This window comes from Theropithecus gelada, chromosome 2 (assembly GCF_003255815.1).
Source record: "Theropithecus gelada isolate Dixy chromosome 2, Tgel_1.0, whole genome shotgun sequence".
NCBI classification, from domain to species: domain Eukaryota; kingdom Metazoa; phylum Chordata; class Mammalia; order Primates; family Cercopithecidae; genus Theropithecus; species Theropithecus gelada.
The window spans coordinates 163974163-163987051 of record NC_037669.1 but is presented as its reverse complement, the minus strand read 5'-3'; the positions used below and the strand labels follow the sequence as shown (position 1 = coordinate 163987051).

The 12889-nt window shown below is 32.3% G+C and overlaps 1 protein-coding gene across 3 annotated transcripts in view; it reads left to right on the top strand.

Annotated features, from left to right (window-relative positions):
• The window catches only part of TBC1D5 (TBC1 domain family member 5), a 564034-nt gene that overhangs the window by 324745 nt on the left and 226400 nt on the right, over nt 1–12889 (top strand). For all 3 annotated transcript variants that reach the window (XM_025377827.1, XM_025377829.1, XM_025377828.1), the window contains 4 exons: nt 2831–2933; nt 10207–10295; nt 12065–12115; nt 12211–12280. In XM_025377827.1, coding sequence (XP_025233612.1) covers nt 2831–2933; nt 10207–10295; nt 12065–12115; nt 12211–12280 — 313 coding nt within the window. The remainder of the gene's footprint in view (nt 1–2830; nt 2934–10206; nt 10296–12064; nt 12116–12210; nt 12281–12889) is intronic.

Genomic DNA, 12889 nt, shown 5'->3' with positions numbered 1-12889 from the left:
TATTGGTATATAGTGTGTTAAAAGAAAAACTTCAGCCGAATTAAATTTAATGAAGTTTAATTGAGCAATGAATGATTTGTGAATCGGGCAGCCTTCTGAGTCAGAGTAGGCTCAGAGACACCAGCACAGTCACATGGTGGAAGATTTATAGACAGAAAAAGGAAAGTGACATACAGATAACAGAAGTGAGGTACAGAAACAGCTGGATTGGTCACAGGTTGGTGTTTGCCTTATTTGAACATGGGTTGAGCAGTTGGCTACATTTGATTGGCCAAAACTCGATGATTGGCAGACATGTAGGCTACGGTCTGTTTACAGCTCCACTTGTTTACAGTTCACAATATACAGAGAAACTTTTAGGCTGAACTTAAAATATGTAAGGAGGCAGCTTCAGGCTAAAGTTGACTTAACAAGTATACTTTACATTTTTAGTTTTTAGGTATTAAATTATGGATTTAATTTATGGATACTCTTTGCAAAGTTAATGTAGCAGTTTTTAGTACTTTCATCATAATCAATTTTAGATTGTAACGGCTACACAGAATTTGGTGTGCCAATGTGCGTAGAAAATTTCCAAAGAATAGGTGAGGAAGGGGACATGCAAAGTTATTAAGTCAGGTGATCCAGATTTTTGGGAATGAAGCCTACTCAAAGACAGAGTTAAATTTATGTTATATAATGAGAAGGAGAGAAAATTTCACCTCTCAAAAGGATTATTCTGTTCTTAACTTAATGGCTAAGTTTCCCAAGAAATTTCTCTATACCAAGTTGTTTTGTTAACTACTTATCTTTTATCCTGATTACTTTAATTTGGGATATTTGATTTTTAAAGGCTTTAGCAACTTTCTTTTGTTCCAAAATGTCATTTTAAAAGTTTTTGTGTTTCTTTCCTACTTCAGTGCATTTGACATTATTCTGCAGTTTCTTTGGCCTCTCTGACATATGCTTACTCTTCAGGTTAATTTTTCTCTTCTTTAGAAGTTAATTATGCCACCCCTATTTGAACTGTGATGCCTGGATAGGGAGATCATCACATTAAGCTTTATGCAAATATGTGAAGCAAGCTTGCTCAGATCCTTAGGTTGTTTACTGGCCCCCCAAAAAGAGGCTTCCTTGCTGCCACAGAAAAGGCAAAACAAAACAAAACAAACAAACAACAAAAACAAAAACCAAACGAAACCTGTGTGGGCAGTTGCAGAACAGAGTTGTAAGCAAAAGTCAAATGAACAGATGAAGGTAAAATAGGCCTTAATGTATTTAAAAAATTAGGACCAGAAAAAAAGATGCTTCACAGATCTCTAGCATAATTCACCGAAAACCTAGCTTGGACTAGAAAGCTATAACTGTCCAAGGCACCAACAAAGTAGCAGAGTGAAGCATAAAATAGCGGAGGTCTCCAGAAATGGGAGGCAGTAAACCATTATAATATGATGTAAAACAGCCACTATTGCTCTTAAAAGACTCATTAAGGAATATTTTTCTGTTTCAGTAATGCTGTATGCCTTTATGCTCTAGGTCATCTTCCTCTCTACTCTCTCACGTTTTCTCTCAATTTTTAGTTCCAAAGCCACCTGATTTGCAGTCTCATTATCTAAAGTATCATTACTCAAATACTATTATAATAATGGCTTCCATTCCTGAATATCTACTACTTGTCAGGCACCGTTCTTGGTGCTCTCATATGATTGCATCTTGATCACAAGATCAGTATTGTTATCCCTTCTTAATAGATGAGGCATTTAAGCAATCATTCACTCAGGGTTTCATAACTAGAAATTATGCAACATGAATTTGAACACAGCCTTTTCTACTTGGGTTTAGGACTTTTAAATTTCACTTTACTATAATGTACTCTTATGTCCTTCCTATGCTACTCTTTCAGGTTTATTCCTCCATAGAGTTAAATTAAAATACTGTTTTCTTTATCACTTCTTTATTCACAAATATAGATTTACTGTGCTGTGTTTCCATAGTTGGAAATTCAGCATTCAAAGTTCTTTCCAGCCTTGCTCCACCTTTTCTTCTATCCCACTGTCCTGCTCCCAGCAGGCAGTATTTCATGGAATTGTCTTTTCCTTCTGATTAGTAATTACCATGTTATGCTGCACTCTTGAAATACCCATTGCCTCCTGTGCCTTCATATCTTTCTTTCTGTTTTGATTACCTTTTCCACTGATGATCCATGTTCCTCCTCTCCTAAAAATTATCATTCAAACTCTGATTAAACCCAGTTGACTACTACTACTAGATGACATTCCCTCAGCCCTTATACATTGATTGTGTATTGTGTTGCTGTGGGTTTTCTCTGGGTTCTTGCAGTTGTGGTGTTTTACTGCATTATAAAGAAATATTTAGAAGTCTATATTTTAATCAGATGAAAAGCTGATAGTTTGGTTATATGTAATAACTGAAGTGTCAATATTTTACATCAAGAAAAAAGAATGACAATCTTTTTTTGAAAAAAATTAGTACTTTTACAAAATCACATTCTTATCCTAAAAACCAATGGGCTAAAACAAAGCAAATCCCCATCCGCAGATAGGTACAATATAATTCAAAAACTATCATATTCACACATGTATGAAGTATATGAAGCATGTGTAAAATTTTGAAATGTGAATATGTTGAAGGATGTCATTTACCTCTGGGATATAATTATTTCCCCTTGCCTCACCCCTTTTTCATTCCCCACCAAAGGCATAAGTTGCATGGCAAACACAGGCTTGTTCTAAAATCTGAAGCTGCCCTTGCCACGTCTTCGAGATTAGAATTTGAGAATGATTCTTGAAACTGTGTTAGTCAGTTTCAATCTTGTATTTTCCTTTTCCAGGTTTCCTGAAATGCAGTTTTTCCAACAAGAAAATGTGAGAAAAATTCTTACAGATGTTCTTTTCTGTTATGCCAGAGAAAACGAGCAGTTGCTTTATAAACAGGTAATGAAAATATCTTACAGGTGGCATCCATTGACTCAAAATTTTCTATACAGCTTGACAAATGATAGAGCAATAATGTAGCCTTTATTGTATCCAAAGTTGTATCATAATGCTAAAGCAATCAGAGAGCTGCTTGTCAGCTGCATGGTGAGAAAGGTAAGCTCATTGAAGCACATATGCTTCTTCCTCATTATAAGACATTCCACCAAATTGTCTCCTTTAAGGTGTTCAGTCTTTTCTTTCAACTTTTGGGAGTTTGTTTATAAACAGCATCTTTGAAGGCAATCTAGTAATAAAATTTCAGAGTTGTATGTACAAATATTATTTTTCAGTATAGCATTTATAAATATATGACATGTCATGTAAAAAATAATCATGTATCCTATTACCCTTTAAAACTTATCAGTAATAGAACTTCAGAATGTTTCTTTAAATTTTTTGAAATGTGTATTTAGTTCCTTTGTTACCCTGTTATTTGACTCATCTCATTACTAAAGCAAAGAAGATTATTGGGTTGTTTTATTTTATTGAAATGTAAGTTATTTAATATATATAGATGTATTTACATTTTTTAAGTTTATAGTGTTCGAATAAAAATACAGTTGGATATTTTTATGTATTTCTCCAAATGCAAATGAAGTGAGAATTCAAGCTAAATTCTTAAAATCTCTAATAATCAAAAGTTATAATGTATATCTAATTCAGGACCACTGAACTTAAATTTAATATAATAGAAAACACTTACGGTAAAAGCAATGTATTTAATTTGAAATAAACTAGATTTAAGGATGGTAAAACATGTCAGACTACAAATATACTAAATCATACATTTTTATTTATTGTATATACATAGAATATCCAAGGGAACTAATTTTATCTTATTTTTAACAGTAGTAATATTTTTCTGTATTAATTACCTGCTGACAATAGCTTACTAGAATTGGAAATGAAAAATAAATTGCATTTATAAGGGCAACCAAAAGCTATAACATGTCTAGAAAAAAATTAACAGTAAAGATACAAAAAATATATGAAGAAAACTATAGGCCAGGTGCAGTGGCTTACACCTATAATCCCAGCACTTTGTAAGACTGAGGCAGGGTTATTGGCTGAGCCCAGGAGTTTGAGACCAGGCTGGGCAACATGTCGAAACCCCGTCTTTACAAAAAAACCCCACAAAATTAGCTGGTCATGGTGGTGCACACGTATAGTCTCAGCTACTTGGGAGACTGAGGTGGGAGGATCCCTTGAGACCAGGAGTTTCAGGCTGCAGTGAGCTGTGATTGATTCACTGCACTCTAGCCTGGGCGAAAGAGTGAGATCCTGTCTCAAAAAATAAATAAATAAATAAATAAATAAGTTATTCAAGGATGTAAAGTAAGAATCAAATAAATAGAAAAATAGCATGTTTTTGGATGAGAAGACTTTAAGTAAAAATACTGCTTCTTTATGTTTAAATGAATTATCATTCCAGTGATAACCTGAGTAAGATAACGTGTTTTTTTAAAAAAACTGGATACAGTTATTTTCAATTTAGTGCCTAAAAACGTTACACTTATTTTAACAGAGATAATACAATTTAGGGATTAAAAGCACTGAGTGTAGACTCAAATTCCTTTGTTTGAATCTCAGCTCTCTCATTTACTAACTTCACAATCTTACACAATTTACTTAACTTTTTTAATCTTTAGTTTTGTATCTGTCAGATGAGGGTAATAATAGTAATTACTTTATAGAGTTAACATTTGGTGCCAAGCAAAGGTTCATGTTGGTAGTTGTGGTTGTTTTTATTATCATCATCATTATAATAATTATTAAATGTGTTGGAATTACCATAGAATTTGTGGGAAAGGGAGAATGGCAAATGTAGATATTAAAACCTCTATAAAGGTTCTGTGATCAAACTAATGTGACAGTATTATGTGGATTGATCATTGTTGAGTGAAACAGTTTAGAAACAGGTTCAGTTTATATGGGATCTGAATATAGTAAAATAGAGAAAAGGATATTGTCTTGCTATATTTGGCTTTCCATCTGGAAAAACCATTAAATTATACATTTATTGGAGAATAAATTCCAGATGGTGTAAAAACATAAATATAAAAACTAAAAGTGTATAAAAATACTAGAAGATGATTTGGGATAAATTTTTTTGTAATCTCAGACTAGGAAAGGGACTCGCAAGCAAGGTAGGCTCATCTACAAGTCAGATAAAAAGTCAAAAGACTAAAAACAAACCGAAAAGGAGACTGGGGGAAAAAAAATCTGTTAGTGTAGAATTCTTTTGGAAGCAAATAGCAGAAGACCCCATTTAAAATGACTTTAAACTGTAAGGAGATTGTTAACACACTTCACATGAAGTGTGGGAGTAAATGGTTCTGCTGCATTAGTTCATTAGCTTAAAATCTCTATCAAAAATTCCAGGATTTTGTTTTTCTGCTCTCTTTTCATTATATTGGCTTTTGTTGTGAACCTTATCTCTTTGTTATTTCCTCTTTTCCTTTAAATACTTGAAAATACCCCACAGTAAAAGACTTGATGATAGTGAATCAAATCAGGATAAAATTATTCCAGATTACTCGTCTGTTTTCCAATTTTTTTAGAGAAAGAAAAAATAGATTAAGGAGTCTTATAATAATGGAAACGAGTTCTATGGACAAGGAATAAAAACATAATAACTGTACACTCCATCTACCATTTGTGATGTATGTGGCCCACTGCGTTTGTATGGAAGACTACACAGTCATATGGAAGATATGTTCTTGATCCATTAAGACAAAAATCTATCAGTTACTGAATAAGAAAGTATTATTAGCTTACTCCTGGGTTTCATTTTAAAATACTTAATTACTCCTTTTATGTGTTTAAAATCCTGTAGATTTTTTACAGAAAAATAATACCTTGCTGTAGAAGGACTGAATATTTAGCCAGATCAAATTTAAGAAAAGAACCTTAAGTTTCATCACAAGCTGTTAAAGCTATTATTTTGTACTAGGTGACACCCCGTTTAACATCGACCATATTGTTAATAGTTATGGGATTTTATTGAATTAATGAGACTGTTATCATGTAGTAGAATGTCTTGCTGAGTTAATTGAAATTGCCGAGATTATATAAATGGTATTAATGAACTTTGACTGCCTGATGCCTTAGCTTTAATAAAGACTGCTTGGTGGGCTAAATGAACACAGGCAGATAAAAGAACAGGTTCAATTTTGTGAACCTACAGGCTGTTGATGAAGAAAACTTTGTTACCTTTATTTTCAACTGGCATGAGTTTGGAGTGCAGTGACTACTAACAATCCAGCAGGGATAAAAGCTTTTAAGCAGGCAGAAATGCTGACAATATAGGTGGAAGCAAAATACACATTTTGGGAACCAGAAGCATACTGTCAATACATTATTTTTTATTATGCTTTGTCAAATTTAAAGCATATTGAATTCATGATTATTATTTCTGGTATTTCTCTTTTCTTTTAAAGATGTCTATGTAATTGCCATTTGTAATTGTTAAACAGGTTTAACTAGTCTTGAATTGATATAAATGTCTTTTAAGTATTTGAAAAAAAAAATCCCTACTTTAGATGAAAGTCAAAACTGAACTTGTAAAATAGTTTTTAATGGTATTCAAAAGACTCTTAACTTCCATTCTGCTACACCTTTATTTATTGATTTGAAATATGATTTAATACTATTTTTCATATTGTAGTTCGGCTTTTTTCACTATGTGGATATATTAAGTGGTAGATATTGCATTCATTCAGTCAATAGGTAGTGATTACTTTCTTTGTGCTGGGCCTGTGGTAGGATCTGGATGTGTATACACACACACACATACACACACACACACAAAATCACAGTTGTACAGTGTCCATTCTTACCTACAGTACAGTACAGTACAGTAGTTCACGCTTTCCTGCAGTTTCACTTTCTGTGGTTTCAGTTACCTGCAGCCAGCCATCATCCAAAAACAGTTGAGTACAGTATAATAAAATATTTTGAGAGAGAGAGAGACCACAATCACATAATATTGTTACACTATATTGTTACAGTTGTTCTATTTTTATTAATTGTTGTTAATCTTAGTGTGCCTAATTTATAATCTTTAATTTAAATCATAATTTTAATACCTTTGTCATACACGTGTATATATAAAAACAGCATGGTATATGTAGTTTTCAGTACTATTTACAGTTTTAGGCATCTACTGTAAGGTCTTAGAATGTATCTCCTGCACATAATGGAGGACTACTGTATAGTCATTTCTGTGCTTATTTTATTATTTTGTTCCTTTCTCTCTAGACTACAAGCTCCATCAATGTTAGGAACTTGCCCACTTCATTCACTTTTGTGTCCACAGCAAATACAGGCATTTAATAGTTTTTGCAATAAGTGAATGATGAATTATGTTTGAACAAATGGAGAATCTAGACAGAGTGGTGTCACAGAAACTAGAGGGAAGAGAATATTTGAAGTTGGGAAGATTCATTTAGACAAGAAGTCTTTCTTATTAAACTAGCCATAACTTGTTTTAAAATATATTTTGGGGGAAAAGCACTCTTTATTTCAAAAAGGTATCCCACCGACAGCAAAGAAAGAAAACTTCATGATAAACCTAGCAAGCACTACACAGTTCTGCAGATTTTTGGATTAGAAAATCTGATGTTCTTAAAAATACTCTCCTCAAGTTAATTTCAATGCAATGCCAATAAAAATTTTAATGTTTTGTTTACCATTTTGTTTAACCTAAATGGTAATGACACAACCTGTAATAAAAAAGAATCATCAAGATAGGTTTGAAAAAAGAAAAGGAGTAGAAAATAGGAAATATTCTAATATTTTAAAGGTTGAATCTTTATAATGGTACAATTATTGTTAATAATATACAAACCAATGTACTAGAGTAAAATCCTGGAAAAAATGTAAGCTAAATATTTATTTTTTACTAAATATGGCATTTCAGAACTCTGGGGAGAAGATGAGTTATTCAACTTATCGAGTAGATTGAATTTATTGAAGATGAAATGATTAATCAGTAAATTGGTATAATTCTTTTGGAGAAAAACGTACTTATTTTTATGGCAAAAACTAAACTTATATCGTTGAGCGAAGAATTAACTGGGGGGAAAAAAAAAAGGCAACTGTATTCTTCCCTAATCTCAACATGAGGAAGGTCTTATAGACATGAAGGCAAAATAGAAACCATGAAGAATTATTTATTGTATTGACCAAAGTGTATAATGTCAGTATAATATATCATAGAAATCAAAAGTAAGACTAATGATAAGCATGGTAAAATGTTTGTAACAACAATTAGAAAGGGTTAATATCTTTAATTGGTATAGAACTATTAGACATCACCAAGGAAAGGAAACACTTCATCAGGAGAAGAAGGGCAATTTATTAAGTAAAAACATTCAATAAAATTTTGGGGTTCAATCTTGCTAGCATTTAAATAAACTATAACAATTTAACTGTGAAAGTTGACAAAATTTTTAAAAACACTCTGAATATAGGTGAGGGTGTGTGAGAGAGTGATTTTTATATTCTTCACTGAGAGAATTCTTTCTGGAGACAGCTTAATGGTATACATCCTACCAGATATTAACACATATTTTTACCCCTTTACCCTGAAATTCTACTTCCAAGGACTTTAATTCTGGAGAAATCATGAGAAATAGGCAAAAAAAGATCTTAAGGATATCTACTGAAGTTTTAAATTTATTTCTTAAGTTTTGTTTTTTGGCTGGCCTCCCTCTCTCCCTTTATCATTTTTTTTATTTTTGTTTTTGCTTTTCCATACTTTTCTATTGATATAATACTTATTATTTTAATGATTAAAATTACAGCACTTTCTTTTTGGAGTAACTTGAGACCATTCCAAGAGAATAAACCCCTCATGAGTTTTAAAGCAGAGTTAGTAATGCTCAATGTCATTTTTCTAGGTGTCTAACATGTTATCTGAAAGATTTTTTTCAAGGTTTGTTTAATAAGGAGTTGGTTACCTATAAAGATTGAAATGATACGTGGTAATTCATCCTGAATCACAAGTAAATTGTCAATGCATCATAAATTGTTTTGTAAAAATATAACTAAATATTTTTAATTCAAAGTAGTGATAACCTATATATGAAGTCTGAAAAAGTTAACTTGCATATTATCTTTATGATAACAATTGGCTTTCTAAGAATAGTATACTACTACTAGACTGTGCAGAGGACTATGTGACTCTGTTCATCCAATATACGAAGCCATCTCTAATTCTACTAGCAAAAGATTTATCTCCTTTCTGCTTTCATATTTCCTCTAAAAGTAGTATTTTGTCTTGTCTTTTTATAAAAGAGCATCCCTAGTTACTAAGCAAAAGGAAAGTAGTAATTTGCTCGCTTTAAGAGACAGGAAAAATAATAATCTATTTTAACTTGCTGAAATGTTTTTTGATGCTTAAGGGGGAAAGAAATCTCAATTAGCAAAGGTAGTCATAATGTGGAATACCGTATGTCACCAGAATAATGGATCAGTAATAGATTTTTATAGTACCCTTTTAAGGACAGCTTAGTAACTAATATTATGCCTTTTTGTTTCTATACCTATTTTTGGTGAAAACCAATATAAGGAGGAAAATCGTATTGGTGAGATCATTAAATAAATTGAAATTAACCTTATAGTTGAAGTAGACAGGAAAAAATTATGGTAGTTTTCTGATTAAACATGTTAAATCCTATTTTAACAAGTTTATTTTCTGTCATACCTTCTTAAGGTTGTTTTTTTTATTATCCAACATTTCTAGCTGGCTGACTTCAGTGCTTCCTAAATCTACAGACATCCTAATTTTGAGCCATTATATAATGAAAACATTGGATATAATTTCCTTAGGTCTACAGTTCTTAGTTGCCCTTCTTACTGCAGATCTTAACACTGTAGCTCATGATTATAATTTGCATAAATGAAATTCATATTTATGAGTACAGATCTTGAAGCAACTGACAGGTGCAAGGTTATCTACCATGCCAATTTATTGTTTGTCATGTCATTTAAAAGAGAACTGCTCTCCATGTTTTAAAGAAGAATACCTGCGGTGGTTGAATTAGAATCAAATTGTAAAAGTAGATAAAAATCTTATCTTGTAGCTTTCCATATTTACGTGTTTCTATATTATACAGAAATTTTGCTAGTGGGAATTGATTTGAAGAAGTATTTAACTGAGTTTATACTGTCCACCAATGGACCCTGAGTATCCATCTCTTTCGTTTGTCTGGCTCTTTCATTTCAGGGTATGCACGAGCTGTTAGCACCTATAGTCTTTGTCCTTCACTGTGACCACCAAGCTTTTCTACATGCCAGTGAGTCTGCACAGCCCAGGCAAGTTGTTGTTGTTTTAAATATGAGCTCCATCTGTTTTTTAGTCCCCACTGTAACCTTTGTTTTTGAAACCTCAAAATCTTTTAAATGGAAGGTACTTACAAGTTGTATAAGTTGTAAACATTTGATTGTGTTTCTTGTGGTTAATTGTTAATTCTACTTAATAGTTGTTAGGACAGTTTAGCTGTAGGGCAAATTTGGAATCATGAATGTCTTTGGAAATCTTGATTCTCAATCTAAAGGAAGACATGTAACTAATGGATCAAGAAAGGAACATTTTTGTTGTAATCACAGAAGTTCTAATAATTGATATCCATATATATCATCCTCTAATGATCCCTTTTTCACTCCAAGCTGAATAAGACTTTATATATGAGATTATCTCTCCTCATCAGGTTTGACTTAGCTTAATAAGTAAGGGAGCAGAGCCACAAAGAACCTCCCTCTGTAAATAAGCAAAATTGCTTCTCAAATTTTTTAGAAATATTCATTTATTCTTTCCTGCATATAACTTTTGTAATTGGATTCAACTTAGGCTAAGTGTTAGAATTCAATTTTCTAACTTAAGATACCCTAACTTTGGGGCCTTCAGAAAATAATTTTGGAAATGGAGGGGTCTAGGACTGTCAGCTTGTGTCCAGGAGGATTCATCAGGTCAGCCCATCTATATGCAGTAAATGGAAAACTCACAGATAACATTTCACATATCTGATTATAAGATCTTTATTAATCAAATATAGCCATACATTTTGCTGAGCATATATTCAGGCTTTTGTTAAATTAACTTTTGTCTACTAGTTTATAGATTAGTATTTTCAAGTTTCCTTGAAGCTTTGCTAATTTTACTGAGTTTTTATTTTTATCTTGACAAGAGTATAACCATATCTAACTTGCTTTCACTTCAGTTATTCTAAAATGTAATCATGAAGTTAGCATTAGGATCCTGTTTTAATGCCTGTTTTTTTGAGACGGAGTCTCGCTCTGTAGCTGTGCTGGAGTGCAGCAGCGCTATCTCAGCTCACTGCAATCTCCGCCTCCCAGGTCCAAGGGATTCTCCTGCCTCAGACTCCTGAGTAGCTGGGACTACAGGCAGGCACCACCTCGCCCAGCTAGTTTTTGTATTTTTAGTAGAGATGGGGTTTCACCATCTTGGCCAGGATGGTCTTGATATCTTGACCTCATGATCCGCCCGCCTCAGCGTCCCAAAGCATTGGGATTACAGGTGTGAGCCACCGTGCCTCACCTGCCAGTTTTTTTTTTAAACATGTGAATGTATTCTTCAGACAGCAACTCTTTAAAAAATGTGCATGTAGAATATAATTTACAAGAAAAGATAGGTGATTGAAAATAGCTTTTAAATGTGTTGGACATGCTTCTTCAGCTGATTCAATCTGTTAAAAAATAAAATAAATGCTTAACAGGTGTTGTCACTGATAAACTGATGTTAAAACGAAAATAAATCCAGTTAAAGAAAATAAATCAATGTTTTGATATTGCATATTTGACCAGTAACTATATTGTCACATTCTGTATTTATTTGAATAATTAGATAGTTCATTGTGGCATAGACAAGGCAACTGATTTGTTTTTGATCTTTATAGAAAGAAAGCATATCATTTATTAATGGCGTTGCTCTTTTCATTAAAAAAAAGACTAATTTTTTTCATTTACACATTATGTGAAAGTTGTCTTACATAGAATAAGGCAAACTCTGCATCTTTAATTATTCAAAAATTACACATTTTGATTGCTTGTATTGCTTTTTTAAGTGAGGAAATGAAAACTCTCTTGAACCCTGAGTATCTGGAACATGATGCCTAGTAAGTACAAAAACTTTCTTTGTTTTATTTTTTTATACCGTGATTATTTTAATGAAAGTTAAACCTAGCATTGTGTTATTTTGTTTTATTTTTAGTGCAGTATTCTCACAACTTATGGAAACTGCTGAACCTTGGTTTTCAACTTTTGAGCATGATGGTCAGAAGGTAAATCTTATAGTACAGATCTTTTCAGTGTATGCGATGGAGCAAATGCTGTAAATAAATAACAACATGTAACCAAAGAATAGTATATAGCCCTTATTATTGCTATAACCAAAATGAAATTACCTATGGAATAAGATTGAGCCTGGGGATTTAAGTATATTTCTAATCATATTGGCAGATACACAAAGGCAATGTGAAAATTTCATATAAATACATTTTATATGTGTGTGTATGAATCAAGCAGCATAAGAAGTGCTTAGTTACAAAATTATTATAATCTTTCTCTTGCTACCCTAGTGAGTTGGTATACACATTATTACTGAAGTGCATAGGTAAAACCTATATCAAATAGGTTGTTTTGCTTTTACCACTGCACTGCTATTGAATTCATACATTTAGCATCAATATTCCTTACTCTTACTCTTATTCTTATTTTTAACTATATTTTTAATTTTTATATAATTCACATAGCACAACATGTACCTATTAAACTCTTAATGGTTTTTAGTATATTTACAGGGTTGGGCAAACATCGCTGCTATCTAATTCCAAAACTTTTTTTAATCACCTAAAAAAATCCTGCATGTCCATTAACAGTCACTCTCCATT